The 27,530-nt window shown below is 46.4% G+C and overlaps 1 protein-coding gene and 1 long non-coding RNA gene across 3 annotated transcripts; one reads left to right on the top strand and one right to left on the bottom strand.

Annotated features, from left to right (window-relative positions):
* On the top strand, nt 1-27,347 carry Ip6k2 (inositol hexakisphosphate kinase 2). 2 transcript variants are annotated; one of them, XM_006978296.4, is made up of 6 exons: nt 1-4,132; nt 16,559-16,891; nt 18,783-19,005; nt 19,776-19,951; nt 25,473-25,648; nt 26,569-27,347. In XM_006978296.4, exons 2-6 carry the CDS (start codon nt 16,690-16,692, stop codon nt 27,067-27,069), a joined length of 1,278 nt encoding a protein of 425 aa, XP_006978358.1. In that variant the 5' UTR covers nt 1-4,132; nt 16,559-16,689; the 3' UTR covers nt 27,070-27,347. The 2 variants fall into 2 exon arrangements, with proteins under 2 accessions (XP_006978358.1, XP_042137623.1); XM_042281689.2 differs by lacking the exon at nt 1-4,132 and adding an exon at nt 4,389-4,570.
* Nucleotides 11,409-16,340, bottom strand: LOC143274338 (uncharacterized). The gene is made up of 4 exons (XR_013052942.1): nt 16,172-16,340; nt 13,398-13,584; nt 12,310-12,457; nt 11,409-11,479 (listed from the first exon to the last, which is right to left on the bottom strand). It is a non-coding gene; the product is annotated as an uncharacterized LOC143274338 (long non-coding RNA).
* Nucleotides 27,348-27,530: the final 183 nt, after the last annotated feature.

Here is a 27,530-nt window from a genome sequence, read left to right on the forward strand (position 1 = left end):
AAGGGAGGTTTATTTAGTGGCGTAACTTAACAAATGAAGGGATGGGTAGGTTGCAGGGTCTGGGAAAGATGCAGTCTGGCAGTGTTCTCTGGAGAACTCTGCTCAGTTTACGTCCAAGGTCCAGGAACCAAGAGACGTATCCGCATCTGGATCTCGGCTCTTCAGGGTCCTCTCTTGGCTCCACCTTGTAGGCGTGACAGTTACCAAAGCCTCAGTGGGGGTTGGAACTTCCAGATCAAAGCTGGAATGGCTACCCACTACACTTAGCAGAAGGAATGCGAGTGAATTTGTTATGCTCGGGCCATCTTGTCCAGCTTTCCACTCTGCATGTGGGGGCGCTGGAATGGAAGCTTGGTTGGGAGGCGGTAGAACAGTGGCCTGTAAGGACCTGAATGCCTGGTGCTTGTTGGGCTTCTACCCAGCAGTCACAGGCACTGACACCACTGTCTGGTATCAGGGGAAGAAACTGGGTGAGGCTTTCTAGCAATCTAGCTAGGTTGGGGTGGAGGCTCCTGAGCCCAACCCTGGGGCTAGTCTTTGCTGCGCTAGGGACAGCATTGACAGCTGGCAGCGGTATAGACTGTGAAAGAATTGGCCAAGGACAGAAGGCAGAAGAGCAACTTCGCTGTAGTTGCTCATGCTTGGAATCCCAGCAGTCAGAAGGCTAAGGCAAGAGGATTGACTCCAGTTTGAGGCTAGCCTGGGCTATGTAGTGAGTTGCCTGAGCTACAAAGTAAGACCCTGACTCAAAACTCAAACAAAGAAGAAGAATTTCCCCTACAAAAAAACAAAACAACTGCGGGGTATTTACCCACCAACCCCACAGTTCCCCAGACTTTTCTTGAGTGAGAGCAGCAGGAAATATTAGATAGAAGGATTTAGATTGTGGAGATAAACAGATAGAAAATATAGGACAGCCTCGAGAGAGCCTGGAACCTATTCCAAAGAGCCCTGACTGTCTCTGCCCTAGGGTATGTTAGGCAAGCACTCTACCAACTGCTCAGCATGGGTGATGTTTTCATGTCACGGTGCCTGGTTGTTTAGGTCTTATCAGGTAAGACAACTGTGAAGGGCTCCTATTTGTGTCGGCAGATATCATATTATTTTGCTATATCTTGTGGATTGTCTCTTCTCAGGAATGGCTGTCTATTCGAGGTGACTGTGGGGCTCTAGGAGTCATACTTCTGAGTGTCTGAGTCTATTCATTAAAGAGTGGAATTCCCTGGGCTGGAGAGATGGCTCTGCAGTTAAGAGCACTAGCTATTCTTTTGGATAACCAAGGTTCAATTCCCAGCACCCACAGGGCAGCTCACACCTGTCTGTAACTCCAGTTCTAGGATACCTGATACCCTCATACAGAAACACATGCAGGCAAAACACCAATGCACATAAATATAAAAAATTAAAAATAAAGAGTAGAATTTCCTACAGTGTGTGGGGCTGTCCGAAGAGAGACTGCAGCCAGGGCTTTTAGGACTAACTAATCAATTCTGGTCCTGCTCAGAGAAGAAGAGGGCTTGCTCTGAGACCAGCCTAGTCTGAGGCAAAGGCAGTCTTGAGACTGGGATAGCCCAGCACATCCATCAGTCCCAGGATGGCGTCTACATTCTCCCCTTGCTCCAACTTCTCACTGTCATTTTTTTTTCCTCTATAGTACTTACCACTGAACACTATGTGGCTTCTTTAAGGTAAATCAATTTGCAGATATTTCTGGAACTTGAAGTACTCAGGATACATCTCTGAACAAAACAAAGACACAGCCAACCCCCACAGCACTGTGTAAGGATAATAAGTATCTGCTTTAAAGATTATGTGAGGGCTGTAGATATAGTCCACTGACAGAGTGCCTACCTAGTATGTATGAAGCCATGGATCTAATATCTAGTATTGAAGAAACACAGAAAACCAGGGAGCATACACCTGTAACATCAGCACTTGGGAGTTGGAGGTAGGAGAAGATCAGCCAGGGATATATGAGACCTTGTATAAAAAAACAACAGTAAAAATATTCAGTAAGATGATAAATGCTATGGGAAAAAAGCAGGGCAGAGGATAAAGGCCATCCCCAGTGCTGGGGGCCAAGCGAGAAGCTACAGTCTAAAGTGAGAGAGTGAGAGAATGCTGGGGTACAGCCCACGGACACCCGTGCTTCCGACAGAGAACAGCTGGAGGCCAGCACTGAGCCGGAGTGTGCACAGGGCAGGGTGTCTGAAGAGCGCTTTGAGGCTGAGCTGGAGGCCAGCAAATGAGACGCGGTGAGGTGGGTGTGGGAATCCTGGGAATCTACCTGGCTCTGGACCATCTTTGGGGAGTGGCTGATGTGTGGAGAGTGGGCTGAAGGACAACAAGGGACTGGGAGGGGACTGTGACACTGACCTGGAGAGACGTGTCGGGGTTTGGATGTTCAAGCTGTGGCCATGTCCAACAGTGACCTCATTTTTGAGAGAGACAACTTCCTGGCACAAAGGATGAGGGTAAGACAGTAACACCACCAACCAAAACAGGGAAGGGCCACAAAGCCAGACTCAGGTTGTCTGTCCACAGCTGGATGTTGAGTCAGGAAGAGTCTCACCTGGGTAAACACCTTTGGGGTTGATAAACATGAGGCTGGCATTTAAAGCCATGAGCCTGAAAACGAGGCCTTTTGTTTTGTACCTGTAAATCCCAGCACGAGGAGCTTGTGGCAGCAAGATTGCTGTAATTATGAGGCCAGCCTGGGCTACAGAGCGGGACCCCTACTCAAATCAATCCGTATTTTAAAAACCATGAGTGTGGGTAAGTGGGTACAGACAGATGGAAAAATGGAAAAATGTATATCAGAAGAAACCTGGTGAGCATAGAGCCTTGACAGCCTACGAAAGGAGATTCCAAGAGGAATCTGTTGATGATAGGAAATCTCTCTAAGTCCATCTCTAAGACAGCAGGGATTTAAAACATATATATTTCCCTTTACTGTATTTCCTGCAGAGTATAGATACTTAGAAACACTTGAGTTTAACAAACCTGTGAGCCACACCTTTGCAAATGCCCAGGATGCAGGGTTGCAACACTGACCTCCTTTACAGAAAGGCTAGTGGGCAAGTGGGAGGGTTCATGCCGCTGTCAGTGGTACCCATCACATTCCTTGCTTTTCCCAGCTGCACTGAGGCCAGGGCCCTCCTGAATAACCCAGGCCCCAGGACAAAGGAGTCTTACCGATGTTCTATGCTTTGGAGGTTGGTGGACCTGTCTTCAGACCCACCAGTTTAGAGAGGACTTTCAATCCACTCCTTTTTCCCGCCACCTTATGGCTTTCATTTTGTCTACCTGTCCACTCATCTGTTCACCTGTCAAATAACGATTTTTAAAAATTATTATTTTGTGTGTGTGTGTGTGTGTGTGTGTGTGTGTGTGTGTGTGTGTGTGAAGAGAGAGGGGAGAGCGACAGAGAGCGAGCCTGTCACAATGCTCTTGCAGAGGTCAGAAAACAACCTTAGGGGAGTTGGTTCTCTCCTGAGCCCCAAAGATTGTACTCATCTCAGTGCCTTTAACTTCCTGAGCCTTCCCCCTGGCCCTCTACATGGCCTTTTATGTGTCCATGGTCTGTAGTCATTCTTCTGGCCGCTCTGTATAGCGATCCCTTTAACTCATCTTAGCGACTATTCGCATGCAGTTTTGTCCATGCATCTGCTCGGGTGACCAGCTTTGCAGTTTGTCCCAGAATGAATACCGATTGGCCTTGACATTCCTGTATCCTAGGAAGCTTCCCAGTGCAGGGCGAACCAGGACTGCCTGTTCATCTCTCCGTATCCTAGGCATCCTGCGATCCACCCCTTGGCACACAGCCCAGCAGGTCCTTCAACTCCGCCACCGACCGATTGGCCGTCCTCCTCACCAGGACAACGCTCCGCCCCCTGCCTTCACTCCCCTCCCCTCCCCCCCGCCCATCCCGGAAGCCCCCGAAGCGAATCCTGGCGCCCTAGCAACAGAGTCCTTCGGGCCGCCCAGTCCGCTTGCGCGGCTTCGGGGGCGAGCCAATCGTGAGGGGCGCCGGGAGCGAGGCTCGGGGGGCGGGGCTGAGCGCCGCCGCAGCCATTTTGGTGGAAGAGAAACAATAGGACGGAAGCGTCGCGGGACTGGGCTGTGGCCGCAGGTAACGCCCGCCCCGCCGGCCCGTGGCCTGGCCGCCCCGGGGCTTTGGGGAGGTTGTCGGTGCTGCTAGCGGACGGGCTTCCTGATCGCCCGGGGGCTTTGCAGATTATTTGGAGGAGGGGCTCTCTGGCCGTCGTGGTGGAGCGCTCTCCCTCGCCTGCGGAGTAGAACGGCCCCTGCCTGCGGGGGGCGCCGTGTCTTCTGGCCCGGCGGAGACCAGGGCCCCTCGGGGAGGAGGGCGGGGTCCTCCCCGGCCTTGCAGACGGTCTGCTGGGGTCGGGGGGTCGGGGGCGACGACAGCGCCCGTCTCCGTCGGTGAAGCGGCCTCCCCGGCCTTCCGGTGGGCAGGGTCTCGCTTTTCTCGGCCCCCCGGCCACGACCCCCCAGGTCCCTGCGGTGGGGTCTCCGTGTGTGGATGCGGGGTCAGCCCCGACCTCAGGTACTGTTACCTGGGCCCGCCGACGTGCAGCCATTTTGGGTACTGAACGTCAGCAGTCACCTCGCCTTCGATGGGGGGCGGGGAGGTCTGCGCGTCCATCCTTACTGCCTTTTTTTTTTTAAACATTAAACCGGATCAGAAGATGCCTTTCTTAATACTGATGTATCTACCGCCAGTGGGATCGTTATTTCTTTCACATTTGGTAACAAGACTGCAGCTGTCTTCTGCGTCCTTCTTAATGACTTCATTTTAGGATTTTAATCTCCCTCAAATATCAAGAAAGCTGTTACTAGCAGAGGAATGAGTGAAAAATGTAGGAACTAGTGAAATCTAGTGATCTTACATGCCAAAGGAAATAGAGCTAGTCATCGCTTGTAAATAAACATTTTGTTAGCAAAATGTACATGGAGCAAGAACAAGATAATTGCGAATAGTTTTGAGAAAAAGCACTGAAGGGGTCTAGAGGAAGTGGGAGGAGGACCAGAGGGGCCAGGGAGTGAGTAGGATCAAAATACATCGTATACGTGTTTGACAATGTCAAAGAATAAATATGTATCAAAATAAAAATACTCCAAAGGGAAAAAATACTGCAAGTTTTGAAACATATTAAAAATGTTGCAGACTAGAGGACCTTGTTTACAGCAGTTTTGTTGAGTATTTAAAATGTTTGCTGTATTTGCATTTTTCCCGGGATGACATTTTAAGGAAGATGCTTATTTACTAAGTTGTTGCCATGGATAATTGCAGGGGTTTGTTGTTTTAATTTCAGCCGCTGTCACAGATAGAAATATAAAATGAATACTTATATTTGACGTGAACAGACCATTTGACTGTCCCCTTAATTTTTTTTTTTTTTTTTTTTGAGATCAAGTTGATTGAACTGTTGGCTTTGACAGGTTTACCTGCATTCTGTAAAATTCAAGTGCATAAGTAGGATTAGACCTGTTCTTATAATTGTAGAAACCACTTTCTCATATGTAATAGACTTCTTTTGTGCTTTGGAGTTTGCTAGAGACAGGTTTTGGTCTATACAACCAAGTATCTGAACATTGGAATGTGCCAGGGGATGTAATCCTGACTGATGAAACTTAGTCTCCTTTACAGGGAGGGTCAAGGACTTCTATGAGGCCTAGAGATGTCACTGGTATCTAGGCAACAAGGATGGGCTGGAGCCTTCCTAGGGCCAGCTTGTTAAGGTGAAAATTTTCCATTGTTGGCTCATAAAGAGGATGCACTGGGGAAGAATTTTCCCTTTAAGGGAAGAGTTGTTTTGTTTTTTTGTTGGTTTGAGATAGGGTCACTTTATGTATACCTGGCTGTCCTGGAACTCACTCTGTAGATCAGGCTGGCCTTGAACTCATAGATCTGCCTGCCCCTGCCTTCTGTGTGCCAGGATTAGAGGCATTTGCCCCCACCTCGGGCAAGGGAAATTAATTTGTCATGGGATGATTATCTTACAAATTGGTCATATTTTTTATGGTAGAAAATAATCAGAAAATTACTTTAGTACGATTACATTTTGAAGCATTTTTTTTTTTTTTTTTTTTTTTGGTTTTTCGAGACAGGGTTTCTCTGCGTAGCTTTGCGCCTTTCCTGGAGCTCACTTGGTAGCCCAGGCTGGCCTCGAACTCACGGAGATCCGCCTGGCTCTGCCTCCCGAGTGCTGGGATTAAAGGCGTGCGCCACCACCGCCCGGCGTGCATATTTTTATTTTTAAAATTATATTTTGTCTTTTTGTGTAGTAAAAATAATAAGTAGTGTATGTTATGAAGTATATCCTGTTGGTAAGTAAATGTCCTTTTCCCAAAAAATTGAATTGAGAATTCATTAAAAACTTTGAAGAAAAACATCATTTGCAGAGATAATGTGTATGGGCTTTAATCTGTCATTCATCACCAGCTTCCAACAGTCAACTGATTTCAGCTAATTGTGGCTCACACCTGCTCTCCTGTCACTGGGAGGCTGAGGCAGTAGGTTGCCACAAGTTCCAAGACTAAACTACTCAGGCCTACTTTGAGAGACCAGTCTCAAAAACCAAAACCAAAAACTACTCCAAACCAAAACTCGGTAACTGATCCTTACGTGTTGTATCCACACACCTCTTGCTGTCTCAGATTGCATTTTATTTATTTAACTATTCATTTATTTGGTTTTTAAGAAGGCATCGCTGGGCAGTGGTAGCGCACTCCTTTAATCCCAGCACTCAGGAGGCAGAGGCAGGCGGATCTCTGTGAGTTCGAGGCCAGCCTGGTCTACAGAGTGAGTTCCAGGAAAGGTGCAAAGCTACACAGAGAAACCCTGTCTCGAAAAACCAAAAAAAAAAAAAAAAAAAAAAAAAAGCCTCACATAATAACCTAGGTTGGCCTAGAACTCATGGCAATCCTCCTGCCTTAATCTCTAGATGCTTAATCAGATGCTGAGGGTATACCCATGAGCCACTACTGTCAGTTTGCCTTATTTCTTCTGTGTGTAGCCTGTCCTGGAACTCACTCTGTAGACCAGGCTGGCCTCGAGCTCAGAGATTTGCCTAACCTCTGCCTCCCAAGTACTGATTACAACTGTGAGCCTGGCTTTTTTTTTAAATTTGGGTGTTTAGGTGTTTTGTCTGCATGTGTGTGCACCAGACGAGGGCATGAGATCTCATGGGACTACAGTTGTAGACTGTTGTAAGCTGCTGTGTGGGTGCTGGGCACTGAACTCAGAACCTCGGAAGAGCAGCCGATGTGCTTACCACTAAACCACCTCTCCAGCCCCTTGCCTTTCTCTTGAAGAAAGGAGGAAAAGTAGAAGAAAGCTGGATTTTGAAGGGTGCATATCCAGAAATGTTTTTGTTGTTTCTTGTTTTGCTGTGATACCTTAGCCCCCAGAAATGTTATTTTGCATATATATATATATATGCAATTTGTTTTGTTTTTCGAGACAGGGTTTCTCTGTGTAGCTTTGTGCCTTTCCCGAATCTCGCTCTGTATAACAGGGTGGCCTCGAACTCACAAAGATCGCCTGCCTCTGCCTCCCGAGTGCTGGGATTAAAGGCATGTGCCACCACCGCCTGGCGCTTATACATATTTTAGTGCATATCTCTGAAGACAAAAAGTGATGGATATGAGTGAATCCCAACAGTCAAAAAGCTGACACAGGAGGATTACAAATTCTAGGACAGTCTGTGCTACAATGTCTCAAAACAGGGTGGGGGGGAGGGCTAGCCATGTAATCTACAGTACCGTTACTCTGCTTAAAAAACTTGTAATTTGCCGGGCGTTGGTGGCGCACGCCTTTAATCCCAGCACTCAGGAGGCAGAGGCAGGCGGATCTCTGTGAGTTCGAGGCCAGCCTGGGCTACCAAGTGAGCTCCAAGAAAGGCGCAAAGCTACACAGAGAAACCCTGTCTCGAAAAACCAAAAAAAAAAAAAAAAAACTTGTAATTCTTTATTTTTTAAAGTTCTAAAATTCATATACCCATCTGACGTTTTTACTAGTTGATATGTTTAAATCAGGATTCAAGATCTGCTCATAGCATTCTGATGAGGTGCCTGCCGCCCCCCCCCCCCCCCAAAACAGGGTTTCTCTATGTAGCCATGGCTGTCCTGGTACTTGCTCTAGACCAGGCTGGCCTCAAACTCACAGAGATCTGCCTCCGAGTGCTGGGATCAAGGGTGTGCCACCACGGCCCTGGTGACTGAGGTGGCTCTTAGTTGATTCAGTTTATGTGTGCTTGTTCTGTTTTTCTTGTGATTTGTTTATTGAAACAGCTGTTGTAGAATTGCTGGCATTTCTTGATCATTCCTTGTGATTGAGACCTTCCAGCTGTGGTGAGTAGCTGGATTTAAAGTCGATCTTATTAATCCTCTCTGTGAAGAAATTGGGAAAGAACCACCAAGGTGCATTGAGAAATGAACTCTGGCTAGCAGTGTTGCAGACCTGCAATCCCAGAGAGAACTGGAAGTTCAAGCACAGCCTAGGCAGTATAGGGAGACCTCCATCTTTAAGAACTTTAAAATACATTATTATTTTGTATGTGCATTTGTGTGTGTGTGTGTGAGGAAGGAAGGACTTAGGGAGGTTAGAGGACAGCTGTCTGGAATTGGTTCTCTTCCTCTCCATTTATGTGTCTTTCAAGGGTCAAATTCACCTTGCCAGGCTTGTGCAGCGAGCACCTTCCCCTGAGCCATCTCACCAGCCCCTGAATTTTGTTCTTTTTCCCACCACTATGAAACTTAGTTAAGGCCGAGATGGTAAGAGAGGATTCTATATCCAAAATCTAGTTTCTAGGTCAGAACAGGTAGAAAGATGTGAACTGCAATAGAAGAAGCCCTACCTTGTTATTAAATGCTCGTCAAATGTAACTACTCCAAAGTGATGAGCATCTACAGAAACTTGCTCACAGAACATAAAATGCTAACAGCTGCAGTTGCTGCCACCATGACTGTGCTGGACTCTCTGAAGTGCATGCTCCGGTCCTGTTTTCCATTCTGTTTCTTCAAGTGTCTTCTCCTAATCATCTTGCTCTGGGCTGATGAATGTCAGGCTTCAGATGTCTTGAATCTTTGTGTCTGGGAGATTGCACTCCAGTGTCTGCTGTCTAAGTTCCTGTGGGTAGTTGAAATCAGCCCGGGGTTCTTCTACCTGTTCTCTTCTTTCCATTTTAAGAATGGTTCCAGGGCCTGGTGCATGCCAGACAAATGTGCTGACCCTGAGCTACATGTCTGTCTCCCCACCACACACACGCCTCCTTTTTTGAACAGACTCGGGAAATTGCCCTGACTGGTCTTGAACTTGCTCTGTATCCTGGAGTCCTTGATCTTGCAAACCTCCTGCCTCAGTCTCCCAAAGGAGCTGGGATGACATGGTTGTGCCATCAGGACCATTTTTTTCAGTCTGCTCTCTGTCGTGGATGGTTTACAAAATTTTCTGCTCACTTTGGGTTCTTTTTTTTTGTTTTGTTTTGTTTTGTTTTTCGAGACAGGATTTCTCTGTGTAGCTTTGCGCCTTTCCTGGAACTCACTCTGTAGCCCAGGGTGGCCTCAAACTCACACAGATCTGCCTGCCTCTGCCTCCCGAGTGCTGGGATTAAAGGCTTGCGCTACCACTGCCCGGCTCACTTTGGGTTCTTTTTTAATACTTAGAATAGAAATTCACAATTGATCAAGTGAAAGAAAATATTTAGTGTTTATGTATCTATTAATCTTACCACTCATTTAAAAATGATCTAAAGCCAGATTTGGTGATAACAGTCCCATAATCTCAGCACTTGGGAGGCTGAGGCAGGAGGATTGCGTTGAGTTCAGGGCCAGCCTGTGTTATATAACAAGAATCTGTCTCAGAGACAAAGGGACAAAGAAAGGAAGAAAAGAAATTGCTGAATAAAGCTTGTGTTTTAATGGAATAAAATGTGTTACGGACCAGAAAGCAGAATCCTGGCATCTTCATTTCATGGACAGGAATGTCTGCAGTTGGTTCCGGGCTGGATTTCACAGGGCAGACTTTATGAGCGAACTCTCCCTTTCCACTGCTGACCCTATGGTACTTAGGCCTTAGCTTTCTGGGCCATTTCACTCTATCTTAGACCCCTCCATTTGTACTAGCCCAGAGTACCAGTCCTTGTCTTGAGCTTTGTATTGCTCTTCTAGCTGGGGCTGCTTTGGGGCCAATAGCCTTTCCAAACTCCAGCTGCACACACAAAAACGTGATGCCCCATGGGCTGCAGGCACTTGTCTCGGCTCCATTGGGAAATGCAAAACTATTTCATCACCCTTCCCTGCTTCTTTTATGAGAGTAATGTAGACTGTTTTACAAGTATAAAATGAACATCAGCTAACAATGTTCTCCCTAACTCTCCTTCATACTCACATTTTAAGTTTTAATTTTTTATTTTATTTTTCAAAGTAAATTGCTAGAGACAATAGTTTTCTAACATAGGTGAACAAAGAACTTGTGTTTTTGTTTTTTTGAAACAGGGTCTCACTGTGTCACCATGGCTGGCCTAGAGCTTGCTGTGAGACCAGGCAGGAAGAACTTAGAAAGATCTGCCTGTCGTGCACCTCCACACCCAGCATTTATTTTTTGAGGTGGAGTCTAACTTAAGAGATCGTTGGTCGGCCTTTTGAGTGCCAGGACTACAGGTGTGCCCCTGCACTGCCCACCACCTAAATCCTTCTCTGCCCCGGCCTTGCATCTTACACAGATGGTTTTGCTAAGACTGCAGCTCTGTTCGCCTTAGATTCATCTAATTATAGGCCCGCCAGTCTCCACTCTGGTGCCCATTTGTTTAGATGCATCTTTACACAGACGTACTTGCAGGCAAAAAATGAATGTGCATGAAATAAAAATAAAATTTTTTAAAAGTGTGCACCACCACTGCTTGGCTCTTAATATTATTTATTTAGTTTTGGTTTTTTGAGACAAGATTTCTCTGTAACAGCTCTGGCTGTCTTGGAACTTGCTTTGTAGATCGGGCTGACCTTGAACTCACAGAAGTCCGCCTGCCTCTGCCTCCTGAGTGCTGGGATTAAAGGCGTATGACCACACTGCCTAGCTATTTTTTTATTTATTAAGGGTTTATTTTCTTTTTGTGTATTTGTGTCAGGGAAGAGAAAATAAAGCAGGGTGTGTGTCAGTGAGTGTGGCTGAGACAGTGTGGCACTTTAAATAGAGTGGCTCAGGAACCTTAGATCACTTGATCCCACTTTGAGACCAGCATGGGCAGCGTAGTAGGACTATGCTCACTCACGTTCTCTCTCTCAAGTCTCAGATAAGACCGTGGAAATAGTGACTAGACTAGGAGAATCAAAATGTATGACCCTTGCATAATGAGTTGAAAGCTGGATGTTGTGGCATGTTACCTGGCTAAGGTACTCTGGAGGATTGTGAGTTCCGAGCTAGCCTGGGCAAATTCTTGACAAACACACCAATCTGAAAAAGAGAAAGGAGAGCAGGTGAAATGGCTCAGTGGTAAAGGCACTTGCTGCCAGTCCTGCCAACCTGAGCCCAGTACCTGGAGCTCAGCACTTAGTGGAAGGAAGAGACTGACTCCCAGAAGTGTCCTCTGACCTCCATACACACCCTGTACTGTGCCCACATGCACACAATGAATGAATAGATGAATTAGTCAATCAATGGAATTTTAAAAAAATTTTAAGGAAAATGATTGAGGCTCAGAGATAGGTCCAGCCTGAACTACAAGGCAAATTCTGTCTGAAAAAGAGAAAAAGAAGGGAGGGAACAATTAAGGAAGAAAAGAAAAGAGATTGAACCAGGCATTATCCACATGACCGTAATCCTAGTACTTGGGAGTCTGGGGTTGAGTTCAAAACCAGGCTGGGCTATGTAGTTAGGCTGTCTCAAACAAAAATAGAAATAGAGAGAAAAACTGGGAAGATGACTTAATTTTGACCAAGATAATAACCAGGCTGCCCTTGGTGTATGACTGGCGATGCTCAGAGTGGGCAGTTTTAAGGCCATGATTTGATGAGTTCTTGGCGTATTTATCCCAGTCACATACTCTTCAAGCCACAGTGTAAAACACTATCAACCCTAAAAGTCTGTGGGGCCTCGGTCCACCCTGCCCTCCTCTTTGGCCTGTTGTGACTCCTCGTCTGCTTTGTACCCCAGCACTGTAGGAGTTTCAGTGACGGCCCTGCTTGTGAGATGTGCTGAGCGGATGTTTAGTGTTGTCCTCAGGGCCCAAGGTGGAGATTTGAGTGGAAAGGGTTGTTTTGTACAATGAGGCTGTGGTTCCTTACACAGTCCCTGGTGACTCCCTGACCCTGGGGCTTTTCTTGAGGCCCAGTAAGTGGCTCCTATGGATCCCATTTGTTGTCTCATTAGGTGACTTCTGGCCTAGTGAGCTAAGAGCCGGGGGCTTTAGTCACTGGTGTTTAGCTTGCAGCCCTAGGGAAGAAAACAAACAAAAACCATTAAGAAGGGTAAGGCACTGGCTCCTTGGATCCTTACACTGACAGTTAATTGATCTTGGGGCGGCTGTGGGGAGCATTGTATAGCCTGTTCTAGGATGGGTCATCTTCTGCTTTTACTTGCTGTAGTTTCATGGACAGCTGTGAGCCAATGTGAAAAGCGAAACCAGCTGCTAAGTCTGAAGCCAGGGTTTTGTTTTGTAGGTCTTCTTGGTCTCTAGATTGCAAGAGCTTCACAGCAACCATTGCTAATCCGGGGCTCCTGAAAAACCTTAGTCTTTGGAGGTTTATAAATTACTGACAGCTGGCCACAGTGGCACATGTCTGTAATCACACAGCATTTCAGAGTCTGGGGCAGGACTATTGCTGAAAGCTTTAGGTTATATAGCAAAACTCCTTTATTAGGAAAAAAAATTATTAACATCCTACTCAAACTGCACGTGGAGCAGAGAGAGGTGTTGGGGGCTTCTCTTCTGAGGGGTCCAGGGAGAAAGTTGATGGGCTTTGTAATGCTGGGGGGGGGGATAAGGGTACTTAAAACAGAAGCACCTTTCTACTACTTTTGTAAATGTGAGACCTGGTGCACAGTGTCGTCATTCTTAAATTCATGTTGGAAAGTTAATCGGAGCAGAAGAATTGCAGAACAATTATGTTGAATGTTTTATCCCCCCTCCAAAAAAAAAGCTACTCATTACTACTCTCTTGTTTGTTTACAACTGGAGAAACAGAGGTCTACTCAAAGCATCATTTTACAGATCAGAGAATGACCCCCACAGGAAAAGGGAACCAAGGATTAGAGTCTCTCCCCACGCCATTGAGTACTACCCTCTAATCAGTTTTCAAGTTCTTCCTCACAGTTGGGAGTTTTCTCTGTCATCAGACTTGGCTCAGGCAAGATTGAGCCTTATTTTTCCTACCTCTACCCAAGGTGATGATTCTCCTGGGAGCATCGCTGTGTATGAACTTCAAGGTGAATCCAGGCATGGTGGCACATGCCTTTAAACCCAGCACTTGGGAAGCAGAGGCACTCGGGTCTCTGTGAGTTCAAAGCCAGCCTGGTCTATAGAGCCAGTTTCAGGACAGCCAGAGCTATACAGTGAGATGCTGTCTCAAAAAAAAAAAAAAAAAAAAAAAAAAAAGAAGAAGAAGTTAGATGAGAAGGGAGTGTGGCAAAGTGGCTTAGACCTAGGAGGAGGTAGAGAGTCTTTTCAGTCTCTGTCCACACCATAGACCACACTGCACAGAGATGCTGTGGAACCATTTTGAATTTTTCATTGGAGGAGTAGATGAGAGAAATCTGAAAAGATAGTCGTCTTCTTAGTTAAATGTATTTAAGGAGAAGTATGGTGTGTGTGTGTGTGTGTAAAATGCACTCATGCCACACATGTCTGTATATGTGTTTGTATCAGTGCATATGTGTGTCCAGGTGCAGGTCAGTCTCCAGGTGTTATTCCTCAGGAATTGTCCACATTGGTTTTTCAAGGCAGGGCCTCTGGTCCTAGAACACATTGATAAGGCTAGGCTGTCTGGCCAGTGAGCCCAAGAATCATCCTTGTCTTAGTTTCCCCAGCACTGGGATTACAAGCATGACTCACCATGACCATTGTTTTTGTAGGTTGTGGGATTCTGGGGAATTGTACTCAAGTGCTCAGCTTGACTAAATTACTACTCAAGTCCTTTTAGGGGGGCTTTAAAAACTATTATTAGTGTGTGTGATGCATATTTGTATGGGCACAGATGTGGAGTTCATCTGTGGAGTATGTTCTCTCCTCCCACCGTTAGATGGCTTCTTGAGACAAACTCGGGTCATTAGACTTGTGTGTTGGGCTTCTGCAGCCAATGTTGAGCCATCTCTTTTTTGAAAAAAATGGTTTCAAGGGACTTGAAACTCTGGTTCAGACTGGTCTTGAATGCGTGGCAGTCCTTCTGCTCCAGCCTCCCAACTTGTGGGGCCTGCCTGCTGCCTAGCAGTGCTCTCAGAGCAAAGGTAGTTTTGTATCTTCACAGAGACTTTGGATTTTGTTTCCAAGGCCTGGGCATTGGGGAGCGTGTTGTACTCTGTTTAATAAGTATGGTCCTGACCCACGTGGTACTGGCAGGCTGACTATGAGTCATTAGCTTTCCTTCGGTGTTGCTTTCTCAGGAAGTCTTTTAGAGATGGGTGGTAGAGGCAGGTAGATGTCTGAGTTCAAGGCCAATCTGGCCCACAGAGTGAGTTTCAGGACAGCCAGGGCTACACACAGAGAAACCTTGCCCCCCCCTCCCCCCAAATAAACAGAAAGAACTTGAGTGCTGAGGCATAGCAGAGCCCCATCTTTTGGAAAGACACTGCTGGAATGCTAGAATGAATGCATTCTCTTTCTCTGAGCCTATAACAGCTTGCCTCGGGGGTAAGAGAACAGGGGCATAGGTTAGATAGACTTCCTTGCTGTAGCAAGCTCAAATTGTGTCAGAGAATTGTGCATTCTTATAGTCCCATTGCCTGTGTGATTTTGGGACTTTTCTCAGGATATATGTCCTCCTGAGGGGCCTGTGGTGGTGATAAGAAAGAAGGTAATGTCAGGTGAGAGAGAGCAGGACCCTTGGGTCTCTGTTTACATGTAGGAAAGCTTATGGATTTATCATTGTTGAGTCCACAGGTAGGCTTCTGAAAGGAAGAAATGAACACCAGCAAACAACAGAAAAGAGAAAACATCGACACCAATTTAACCTCTCCAGAAAGATGATACTCATGTAGAAATATAAATTTTGCATGAGAGCACTCTCATGAGACAAGCTAATGTCCTCTGTGAATAGTAGAAATACAGGTACTGGCAGGAGTACCTGAGACCTTAGGTCCCAGAGGCAGTTGTGTTGGAACATCTACCAGTAGCCATCTAGGCTTCTCTGGGAGCTGTGGCTCTCTGTCTGGACACCAGCTCAGATGTTTCCTAACCTCCCCACATTGATTTGTGAGAGGGTAGTGTCTGTCTCACAGACAGTATGGTGAGGGCCAGGTGAGAAGTCCACCAGCAAGCCTGCATCACAGTAGTTGTCTTAACCGTGGTGAAGACAGTGTGCACACCTACAGCAGGCCCTCCTCTTCACCCCCATTTCCTGGGGAGTCCTGGAAACAAGTTCTCTACCAGTAAGGGCCCCAGCAGTCACTGGAAGGTGGTGGAGTGGAGCCAGGGGAGGATGCCTGCACCTGTAAGTTACAGGTGGGAAACAGAAGCAGCTTGACCCGCCCTCAGACAGCTAACCGAGTACACACGGTGTGTGCCTGCTGAGAGGATCCCGTTTGGAGGCCGTGGGTGCCCAATCAGATCTGAGGACCAGGCTGTGTGTGGATGGGAGACCCAACTGCTCCAGGAGCAAGCACAACTTGAGTTTAAAGGTGTGCCTCAGCTTTTGGTGATCAGGATAGAACTGATAAAAATAGTTGGTGACCTAGAACACTGTGTATCTTTTTAAATGGAGTTAGCCAGCTTCAATCAGTTGTTTTTAGATACAGACGTTAATCATTAAAGCGGGTTCAGAGCTCCATTGCTAATAAGGTTAATGGGGCTTGGCTTTGGCTTTTGGCAAGGGGCAATGTTTGTGGACACCTTGAAGGAATAGATCTTATTAAACAATGCGCAAGTTGGTTTTCCCTGTTTTTAAATCCATTTTATAAAAATATAATTAGCAGAGTAACTTAGGCACCACTTACCTTTAAGTGTGACAACCTTAATTAGAAAATGGTAAGGTTTTATCTGAATACTCGGTTGGAAATTGTGCTTTTACGCCATCGTGGCTTTGTGTTTTGCCTGCTGTGGTGATTTTCTAAGGCTGTGGTGGCCAGGTTTGGCGGTTTAGGGGCCCTGGAGCCCAGTCTTTGATTGTCAGTATCTGCCCCGCCCCTACTCCCCCTCCCCCTCCAATGTTTGTCTCTTCTGGAAAGAGGCGGGGCAGGGGTAGGCAGTGTGGGCGGAGCCCTGTGTGAGCACAGGCTGTTTGTCTTCTTCCTGCTGAGAAGGCGGCCAAGGACTGACTGAAAGAAAGGCGGTTCCCAGGCTACTTGCAAACCTCATGTCATCATTGTGTTTGCTTCCGCCAGAGTGTCCTGGCCTGTACAAAACCACGAGCCGAGAGCAAACAGACCGACGTAAGGACAGACAGTAAACGGAGGACGCGCTGGCCGCTGGACCCCGCTGCCTCCCCTTTCTCCCTGCTGCCTGTGTCCGGAGGATGAGCCCAGCCTTCAGGACCATGGACGTGGAGCCCCGCACCAAGGGCGTCCTGCTGGAGCCCTTTGTCCACCAGGTTGGGGGGCACTCGTGCGTTCTCCGATTCAACGAGACAACCCTGTGCAAGCCTCTGGTTCCGAGGGAGCATCAGTTCTACGAGACCCTCCCAGCTGAGATGCGCAAATTCACTCCCCAGTACAAAGGTGAGCCCCCAGCTGCCGGAGGGGTCGCCAGGCTGGTGAGATGCAAGGGACTGTGGCAGTGGAAGGCCCGGCAGCAGTCCTGAGCCCTCCCTCCCTCCCGCCCTCCCTCCCATTCACCCTTTTGTCTCCCTTCTCCTCCTCTTCCTGGCCCTCAGCCCAGCACCTCACACCCTCAGTTTTCAAGCCCTGGTAAGATTGCTCAATTGTTTTGTTTTCTGGATTTGCTTTGAGTTTATTTTTGGTGGAAGTATAGTTGTTTTTTATGTTCAGGTGTCTCTTGCTCAAGGTAACCCATAGTCCCCATGTGGGGACAGTTCGAAGACTTTAGGAGGATTTTACCCAGAGTTCTTGCTGCCTGCCTTTTGTCCTCCAGGAAACCAGAAGCCCTGGTGATTAGGTAGGCTGGGAGCAGGGTTGAGTCAGATGGAATGCAGGAGTGGGAGGATTGTGCTGATTAGCTCAAGTCCTTTGCTATTACGGAATGTCCCCAGAATTGCTGTGTGAAGGCAGCCCTTTGATTCACATGTAGTGACTTTTTCCTCTCTTTTTATACTGATACACTTCAAGGGAACGTCAACCACCAGCATGGTGTGGTCTTTGCTGGGGAGGAGGGGGAACCTTTTGTAAATCAGAAGAGAACTTATTAAGAAATTAATTTTAAATGTGTATTACCAGGTATAAAAAAGGCTAGAACAACTTAGATTCTCTTGGGACAATTAAAACATTGTTCTTTAAAGACAGGACGGACTGGGCTAATTCTCTCTACTTGGAAATGCATGTGGTGGGACTGGGGGAGTTGGGGACCCTCACTTGGTCCTTTTCTGTTATTTTTTCCAGGACAAAGCCAGAGTTCCCTTGTTAGGGGCCACCCTGCCCCGTTTTTATCCCTTTGGTCCTTCCTTATGCCCACAGGGAAGTGTGGTCCCCTGACACCCCCCTCCCGCTCCTCTGCGCCCAGAGCGGGGGCCACCTCAGAAGTGTCATCTCTCTCTGAGCACGCATTTCCCTGCAGCAAGCAAGCGGGCGGGCAGCAAGGACTGAGCAGATTGAGTGATCGTGGGGCAGAGAGGCCTAGGAGGTGTTGAGCCAGTCGGCTGTAAGGCGCTCGTCGGCACCGTGAAATGCTCCCACCTGGCAGCCCCTTCCTCAGAGACTGTCCAATTACACATGGCAGGTCCTAGAGACTCAAAGGGGAGAGCTGCTTTCAAGGCCACCATGTGTCTGTGTTCCCGCCCCTCATCTGCTGGTGTTCATTTTGTTCTTTTGTGACAGAGAATACAAAAACCAATAAAAGCATAACTAAGAAGGGCAAAGGCTTGGCTCGCCCACCCATGTAGGGTGCTAGAGAAGCCTTGGCCAGGGCGTCTGTGCTGTGTGGTTTGTTTGCTGCTTTCCTTTGCTTTGCTTACCCAGTCTTCCCCACCCTTCGGTGCGTCCACCTGAAGGCACACCTGTGTTCCCTGCACTCGGGCTCTGCTTTAAAGCGAGCCTCCAGGCTGTCGGAGTTTCTGTTTAGGGATAAAAATTCTCGTAAGATACATAGAGCAATGTTTTTGTGTCTCTCCGAGGATTAGAAGAGTTACATGAAAATTAATAAACATTTTCAATGATGGAAAAATGTGTCTTGTAATTCTTTGGCCCTGCCTTCCCTTGTTGAGTGCATTAGAGAGGAAGTCTCTCGGCCATGTTTGCTCCCTAATTGCTTGTCTTGTATGGTGTCACTTTTTTCTAGCTGTTTTGATATTTGTTAGGTTTGCAGATGAGTTTGGGGCCTCTGGCAACATAGAGACTAAGGAACAGGGTAAGAAACAAAACACTGTTACAATCATGTTATCTAGAATGCTCTTTTCTGTGGAATAAAAGTCCCTTCTGCTCCTCACCCCGCTTTCAGGTGTGGTGTCGGTGCGCTTTGAAGAAGATGAAGACAGGAACTTGTGTTTAGTAGCATATCCATTAAAGGGGGACCATGGAACTGTGGACATTGTAGACAACTCAGACTGTGAACCCAAAAGTAAGCTGCTAAGATGGACAAACAAAAAACATCATGTCCTAGAAACAGAAAAGAGTCCCAAGGATTGGGTGCGCCAGCACCGGAAGGAGGAAAAGATAAAGAGGTGGGTAAAAACTGAGTGCAAGTGTTGGGGCTTGGTTAGAGTCCGGTGCCTTGATGCCAAGGACTCCTAGTGAACCTGTCGGGGACTTGCCGCTGGTTCCACATGTCTGCTGTCTCTGATTGGCTCTGGGTTAGATCATGCCATTTTGCATAAACAGCTGAAGTGGCAGCTATTAAAGAGATTGACTCATTCCTTCCACAATTGCTTTGTGCCTGGCCACAGGCAGACTGGAGCCATTGCTTCACCCCAGGCTTTGCTAATGGTGGGGGCTAAAATGATCAGTTAGTCTCTGTAAAAGGGAGGACCCATGTGGGCAGGACCTTATAAGTCTCACAGGTTGGCAGAACTTATAAAAGTATAAAATAAAAATGTGAAGGATGTGTAATGTGGTTAAGTAGATTAGCTGATTCCAATACAGTTTCTCTTTCCCCAGTCTCTGGAATCAGGAGACCCTGTGCACCAGAGGCCAGGAGTCATGTAGCCTAGAGAGGGAGAATGAAGACTGCCTGCCTCATAAGTTGGGGAGAAAAGGCCATGTTACATCTTGCTATAGAAAATAGTGGTGGGCTGCTCCCTTTTAAAATTTTTAATCAACTTTCTACAAGTAGCTACATGATAAAAATGCATCAATTTAAATACTTAATGAGTATGAGTAGACTATATTGTAATGACATCAAATAAATACCCATCACTCTCTAGAAAGCTGCTTCATTATTCATATTTAATTTTGATAATACATTATGATTTATTAAGTTCTTATTTCTTTATAGTCATAAATTAGAAGAAGAATTTGAGTGGCTAAAGAAATCTGAAGTCTTATACTACAGTGTAGAAAAAAAGGGAAATATAAGTTCCCAGCTTAAACACTACAACCCTTGGAGCATGAAATGTCATCAACAACAGTTACAGAGAATGAAGGAGAACGCAAAGCATCGAAACCAGTACAGTATCCTTTGTCATAAGGCTTTTCTGCCATGGAAGGAGGGCCAACGAGGTAGCTTGGGGAGTTGGTTGGTTTGTGATCGCAGGGTCTCTGTAGAGCCCAGCTGAACTAGAAGACTCTTCTGATGACTGGGATTACTGGTGTCTGCCACTACACCTGCCTGAAGTGTTCTCTTTTGGGGTGGTGTGTGGGTGTGTGTGCTCTCGAACATGTACCACAGCATACGTGAGGTCAGGTGACAACTTGCAGGAGTCATTTCTCTCCTTCCACCAAGCAGGTTCCAAAGACTGAACTCACAGAGCCATCGAACGGGCCTTGTTTGGTTTTGTATTAGGATAGCTAATTTCCACTGTTGTGCCTAATCACACAAACCCTGTGTGATAACTGGGTAACTGTCTACTCCCTTACGAATAGAATCCGGTCTCAGGGTTCAGTAAGTGAGAACAACAGGTCTCTGAGAGCCTCATGAAGAAGCTGTCTTGTTTAGCCTGGGTGGCCAAGAGTGTGGCCCTGTCTTCAGACTCCTGCAGAATGTCGCACCGATTTTAACCTGCACCAGCTGAGGGGAATGATGGGGGACTGGTATTTGAATCTGGTTTACCACTCTGTCATACAAAGCTGTGCACAAGGACAGTGCCAGGATCCTTATGTCTTTCCATTAAACTGTCATTCACTGGCCTTAGATTTTTTGTTTGTTTTTTGCAGTTCTGGGAATCCAACCAAGCGTTGGTTGGATTTGGCCAAGGTTGGGGACACACACAGTGTGTCTAGAGGTCGGAGAACAATTTGCAGGAGTCTGTTCCCTCCCTCATATGGGTCACCCACTGAACCACCTCACTGCTCACTCCCAGGTCTCTTTGTTTTTGTTTTGTTTTCTTGTTCTTTTTTTTTTTTTTAAAGATTTATTTATTTATTATGTATACAGCATGTATGACCAGAAGAGGGCACCAGACCTTATTACAGGTGGTTGTGAGCCACCATGTGGTTGCTGGGAATTGAACTCAGGACCTCTGGAAGAGCAGTCAGTGCTCTTAATTTCTGAGCCATCTCTTCAGGCCCCTGTTTTGTTGTTCTTAATCTTATGGATTGAAATTCCCGAGAATTTTGGTTTTTTGAGACAGGGTTTCTCTGTGTAGCTTTGCGCCTTTCCTGGAACTCACTTTGGAGACCAGGCTGGCCTCGAACTCACAGAGATCCGCCTGGCTCTGCCTCCCGAGTGCTGGGATTAAAGACGTGCGCCACCACCGCCCGGCTAAAATTCCCGAGAATTTTTTTAACCTTTAAAAATTGAATCCCTAAGTACTTGTTGCTCACAATTGGACGATAATCTATTTGAGACAGTGTCCTGTCATAACTATCTGCATATACCCAGTGCCCCACAACTGACATTTTTGTAATTATTTTATTTTTTGAGGTTATTATTCCATCATTTCCCCCTCCCTTTCCTCCCTCCAAGCCCTCTCATATGCTCCTCCTTACTCTCTCTTTCAAGTTCATGGCCTGGTTTTTCATTAGTTGTTGTTACATGCATATACATATATATAACGTGCTCAGTCTATTTATGTATATGTTTTCAGGGCTGACCATTTGGTATTGGACGACCAATTGGTGTGCTCTTCCCTGGGGAAGACTTTCTCCCACTCGCAGCTTTCCCATGTCCACGGGTGTGGTCCTGTTGAGCTCACGTTTGACAGTCGTGTTGGTGAGACTGCATGGGTGTGGCTTCTCATGTTCCTGGGAGACAGTCTCACACCGAACTCCCTGACCCTCTGGCTCTTAAGTTCTTCCTCATCTACAGTGTTCCCTAGACCAAGGGGCAGCAGTTGTTTGTAAATGTATCCAAGGACTGGGCTCCACAACTCTGCATTTTGATAGGTTGTAGTTTTCAAAGAGAAGCTTCCTGGGTGAGTAAGGGCTGCAGTTACCAGACCAGGCCCTGGAGAAGGTGTCAGCTGACTTCTTTCTTTTTAGGTACCGGGCCTTGTGCAGGCTGAACAAACCTCCTTACCACTGAGTTAATTTAGGTCACCTATCCTTGTTTAAACAGTTTTGTTTTTTTCCCTGATTTTGATTCTGAAACAAGTCTGAGATACATCATTTAATCTGTTTATATCTTATCATGTATCCATAAAAGGAAAAAATTCTTTAGCATGAGGACCAGTTTGATTCCCAGCATCCGTGTAACAACAGCTGGACACAGCTGTGATCCCAGCAGTGGGAGGGACAAACAGGAGGATCCCTGGAGCTCGTTAACCAGCCACTCTAGCTGAGTCGTTAAAGTACCTGTCTCAGACAGAAAAAATGTGGCAAGTGATTGAGGAGAACAACAGGGTCAGCTTCTGCTCTCCACATGTGCATGCAGGAACATCTGCACACACCCACAAAATATTTTTTCAAGATAATGATGTTTTGGGGTTGGGGATTTAGCTCAGTGGTAGAGCGCTTGCCTAGAAAGCACAAGGCCGTGGGTTCGATCATCAGCTCAAAAAAAAAAAAAAAAAAAGATAAGGATGTTTTAAAACAATACCATTGTACTTCTCAAAAATAGACAGTAATTCTTATCTGTAAAATCCTATTTCACTGGACGTGGTAGCCCACACCTTTAATCCCAGCATTTGGGAGGCAGAGGCAGGTAGAACTCTGAGTTTGAGGCCAGCCTGGTCTACAGAGTGAGTTCCAGGACAGCCAGAGCTATACAGAAAAACTCTGTCTACAAAAAACAAACAAACAAAAAAAAGAAAATATCTATTTCATGTTCTTATTTTCCAAATTGTCTCAGTAAATGTGTTTTTATTGTTGGTCTGTTTGAGGGAAGGTCCATATAAAGGTCATATGTAGCATTGGATTGAAGTGTTTGGGATTTTTAAAATGTTACTCCCATTTTTTTTTCTTCTTCTTCTTGGGAGACTTCTTGTCAGAACAAATAAATAAGCATCAGCGCTAGGGAAATGTCTCTGGTTTAGATAGGACTTGTTCTGCAAGCATGAAGATCAGGGTTTGAATCCGAATACCCACAGAAGACCTGAGCATGGCAGCTTGGGTCCTGCAGCCCCATTGATGTAGGACAGAGACAGGAAGACCTCTGGGGCTTGCTGGTCAGCTGGTCTAGCCAGATGGGAAGCAGGTTCAGTGAAGAAACCTGCCTCAAAATAGAAGGTTTGGGAAGTGATAGAGCAAGGTACCAACCTCTGGATTTCTTCTGCACTAATACATGCATGTGCACATTAGAAAGAACATGGAGTTTCCCATGATCTGGATTTTACTTAGTACATCCCTTTGGTATCTTTTTCATATAACCCTCTCCTCTCTTTCCAGTAAGTTGATAATTGGATCTAAAGGCTTGATCAGATGCAGGTTCAGTTCTCCAGGGGTACGAGCAAGAATCCTTGAGAAATGGCATTGTCCATTGGGAAACATGGTGCTTAGCTTTTTTTCTCAGTCATCACCGTTTTAGGGCCACCTTTTTCATTAGGTGATTTCCTAATTTTGTTAGTCATTAGCTGGAATTTTACAAAGAATAATCCTGAGGTGCAGTTGGGAAGAGATTAAATGTTCATTTTGCTTTATTTATTAGATGTTTGGAATAATAAGTTGGATCCTAATCCTCCAGAGGTGTCCATCATAGTGTGATTTTAGCATCATCTTGAATGTACGAGTTAACCATATTGGATGTATTTTCATCAGTTAAAGGATGTTTTAGGCTTTGTGGAACCAGGGATCAGACCCAGGGCCTTGTGAATTCTAGGCAAGCGCTTTCTCACTGAGCCAGATCTCCACACCCTACAGCTGTTATCTTGACTAATAACCTAAATGCCCAAGTTTTAATTGTTGTCTTCCTTTCTGATTTGGAAAAGATAGTCTAGGAGATGACCATGTATATTTCTTGTCCTGGGTGTTAGCTTAAACCTTTTTGTTTGTTTTGAAACCATTTCTCTATGTATCCCTGGCTGTCCTAGAACTCCAGAAGTGAGTAAAGGACTACATAGTGAATATTTCAGGTTTTGTAGGCCATACAATCTATTGTCACAACTCTGCCACTGTAGCAACATCCATAAATATTAGTATAAGTGAATTAGTGTGGCTATGTTCTATTAAACCTTGAAATTCATTGTAACCAAACCTCTTCTTTTAAAGATATGTTTGTGTATGATATGTATACTTGTTTGTGTGTGAGGGTAAGCATATGCCGGGCATGCATATGAAGATTGGAGAATGTCCTCAGGTGTCCTCACTTCTACCTTATTTTTCTTTTTTTTTTTTTTTTTGGTTTTTCGAGACAGGGTTTCTCTGTGTAGCTTTGCGCCTTTCCTGGGACTCACTTGGTAGCCCAGGCTGGCCTCGAACTCACAGAGATCCGCCTGGCTCTGCCTCCCGAGTGCTGGGATTAAAGGCATGTGCCACCACCGCCCGGCTCACTTCTACCTTATTTGAGGCAGTGCTCATTGGCACGTCTCTGTCTCTTCTCCAGGCTCTTCAGTCCTAGAACTTCAGGAAATTGTTCTGTCATCACCCCACATCTCACCTTAAGAATGGTGGGTTGTAGACATATGCAGCCAGATCCAGTTTTCACAGGGGTTCTGGGGGTCCACACATAGCTCATGAGAATTGCATGACAAACGAGCCTTTTTCCTAGCCTTGACCATCTTTTTCCTAGGTCATAACATGCTGTATATTTTGATATGATTTGATATTTTTGATAAAGTATTGTATTAAAAAATGTAAAACCTTGCCAGGCGGTGGTGGCACATGCCTTTAATCCCAGCACTCGGGAGGCAGAGCCAGGCGGATCTCTGTGAGTTCGAGGCCAGCCTGGGCTACCAAGCGAGTTCCAGGAAAGGCGCAAAGCTACACAGAGAAACCCTGTCTTGAAAAACCAAAAAAAAAAAAAAAAAGTAAAACCTAGGGGTTGGGGTTGCCTAGCAAGTGCAAGGCCCTGGGTTCAGTCCTCGGCTCTGAGAAAAAAAAACAAAACCTAGCCGGGTAGTGGTGGCACACACCTTTAATCCCAGCACTTGGGAGAGTTCGAGGCCAGCCTGGTCTACAAAGCCAGTTCCAGGACAGCCAGGACTGTTACACAGGGAAACCCTGTCTTGGAAAAAAAGAAAAAGTAAAACCTGAGCTAGAAAGATGGCTCAGTGATTAAAAGCTCACAGACCACTAACTGAGTTCCTAGCATCCAACTCAGGTGGCTCATTACCACCTGTAACTCCCAGCTCTGGGAATCTGAGTTACCTTCTTTTGGTGTGTACTCACATGCACAGTCCAGTACAGGCACGCAGAGATGCACAGACTTGGTATGTGTGTCTCTGGCTGGGGGCCCTAGGCCTGTGTTGAGTCTAGACACTGGCTATTGTTATTTATGGTAATCCCCTGGCAAGTCAAGGGTAGCCCTGAGATGTCTCCTCAGCTCTGAGCTCCCTGTGGAAGAGAGTATAGCTAATGAATGGAGTGTTCTGTGAGCTTAGGCATCTTTTGTCATTATGTGCAGACACTTCCTTCTGGGGTATTGTCCTTAACTACTCAGAATTTATCTTACTGGAGAACCTAACTTCCCGCTACGAGGTGCCTTGTGTCCTGGACCTCAAGATGGGCACACGCCAGCATGGCGATGATGCTTCGGAGGAGAAAGCAGCCAACCAGATCCGAAAGTGTCAGCAGAGCACATCTGCAGTCATTGGTGTGCGTGTGTGTGGCATGCAGGTGAGGAGAGTGCTCATACTAAACAAGGACTGCTAGGGTATCCAATGGCTGTCACTTCACTGTGGCATAGAACTCCAAAGAGTTCTCCTTTGGAGTCGGGCGGTGGTGGCGCACGCCTTTAATCCCAGCACTTGGTAGGCAGAGCCAGGCGGATCTCTGTGAGTTCGAGGCCAGCCTGGACTACCAAGTGAGTTCCAGGAAAGGCACAAAGCTACACAGAGAAACCTTGTCTCAGTAAAAACCAATAAATAAATAAAGAAATAAGTAAGTAAGTAAGTAAATAAAGAGAGTTCTCCTTTGGAAATTGAAAACTTCTCCCACTCAGTTTTTCCTACTTTCCTTTAATAAATACACCTGATTTATTTAAAGTAACAACACGAGGCCAACCTGGGCTACCAAGTGAGATACGAGGCTGTGGGTTTGGTACCCAGTACCAAAAACAAAGCAGATTTGAGTGAACTTAAGATACAGCTCAAGGGTAGAGTGTTTGCCTTGCATACACAAGGCCCTGGATTTGATCTCCAGCATAGACACACACATACACACAGTTTTGTTTTGTTTTTTTTTAATCCAGATTTGGTCTTACCTGAGTCTGTTGCTTTCTGGTTGAAAAAGAAAGCATGTATGCCTACTTGAGCCCTCTGAGGCTAGTCTGGCTGGCTGAGTCTGTATGTATGTGTCCATATACTAGGATACAAAGTTAAGCCATCTCTGATGATCTAGTTACAGAATGGGGCCTTGAGTACAGTGACTGAACCTAGGTGATAGGGCGAATTCTGGGTGGGTGCTGAGCAAAAACAGGCCTTCCTGTGTGACTGATGCGCTCAGGTACAAGATCTCATCAGTCATATCACCCTCATTCACTCAGAGTCCAAGTCTTGAAATGCCATTTGACCCTAACTTGCTGATCTCTCCCACAGGTGTACCAGGCAGGCACTGGGCAGCTCATGTTCATGAACAAGTACCATGGGCGGAAGCTTTCGGTGCAGGGCTTCAAGGAGGCACTTTTCCAGTTCTTCCACAATGGGCGGTACCTTCGCCGTGAGCTCCTGGGCCCTGTTCTCAAGAAGCTAACTGAGCTCAAGGCTGTGTTGGAACGACAGGAATCCTACCGCTTCTATTCAAGTTCCCTACTGGTCATTTATGATGGTAAAGAGTGGCCAGAAGTGACCCTGGACTCAGATGCTGAGGACTTGGAAGACCTTTCTGAAGAGTCAGCTGACGAGTCTGCCGGTGCCTATGCCTACAAACCCATTGGTGCCAGCTCAGTTGATGTGCGCATGATCGACTTTGCACACACCACCTGCAGGCTGTATGGCGAGGACAGTGTGGTACATGAGGGCCAGGATGCTGGCTATATCTTTGGGCTCCAGAGCCTGATAGACATTGTCACGGAGATAAGTGAGGAGAGCGGGGAGTGAGCTGGTTAGCTATTCCAGTACCTGAGAGACTCTCTGTGTCCCCCCACAGCTGTGCTGTCGGGGGGAGGCCAGTATGGCCAGGTGGTGGCCTCTGCAGCCTGGAGCTGATAGATGGTGGCCTCTGTGACTCCCCCCCACCCCCAGCCTGAGCCAGCCCCAGCCTTGCTCAGTCTTTTATTTATTTTAACTATTTCTTCAACATTCCACATTTGATGATGCAGATACCTCTTTCTTCCCTGAGTGTAAATGTTCTAATACAGACATTTTTGTTTATTGTATACAGTTGTCATTCTTTCTAAGCATGCATACTCCCTCCCCATCTGCAGAAGCCTCCGTGTGGTGTGACCTCCCAGTCCCTGTACCCACTCTGTAGATTGCACTGAAGCTTCACAATGGCTTGGCTTTGTCTGGCCAAGTGTCCCAGTTTAGCACCCGTCAATCACCAAAACCAGTTATACTTA

The sequence above is a fragment of the Peromyscus maniculatus genome, chromosome 7 (genome assembly GCF_049852395.1).
Source record: "Peromyscus maniculatus bairdii isolate BWxNUB_F1_BW_parent chromosome 7, HU_Pman_BW_mat_3.1, whole genome shotgun sequence".
Lineage (NCBI taxonomy): Eukaryota > Metazoa > Chordata > Mammalia > Rodentia > Cricetidae > Peromyscus > Peromyscus maniculatus.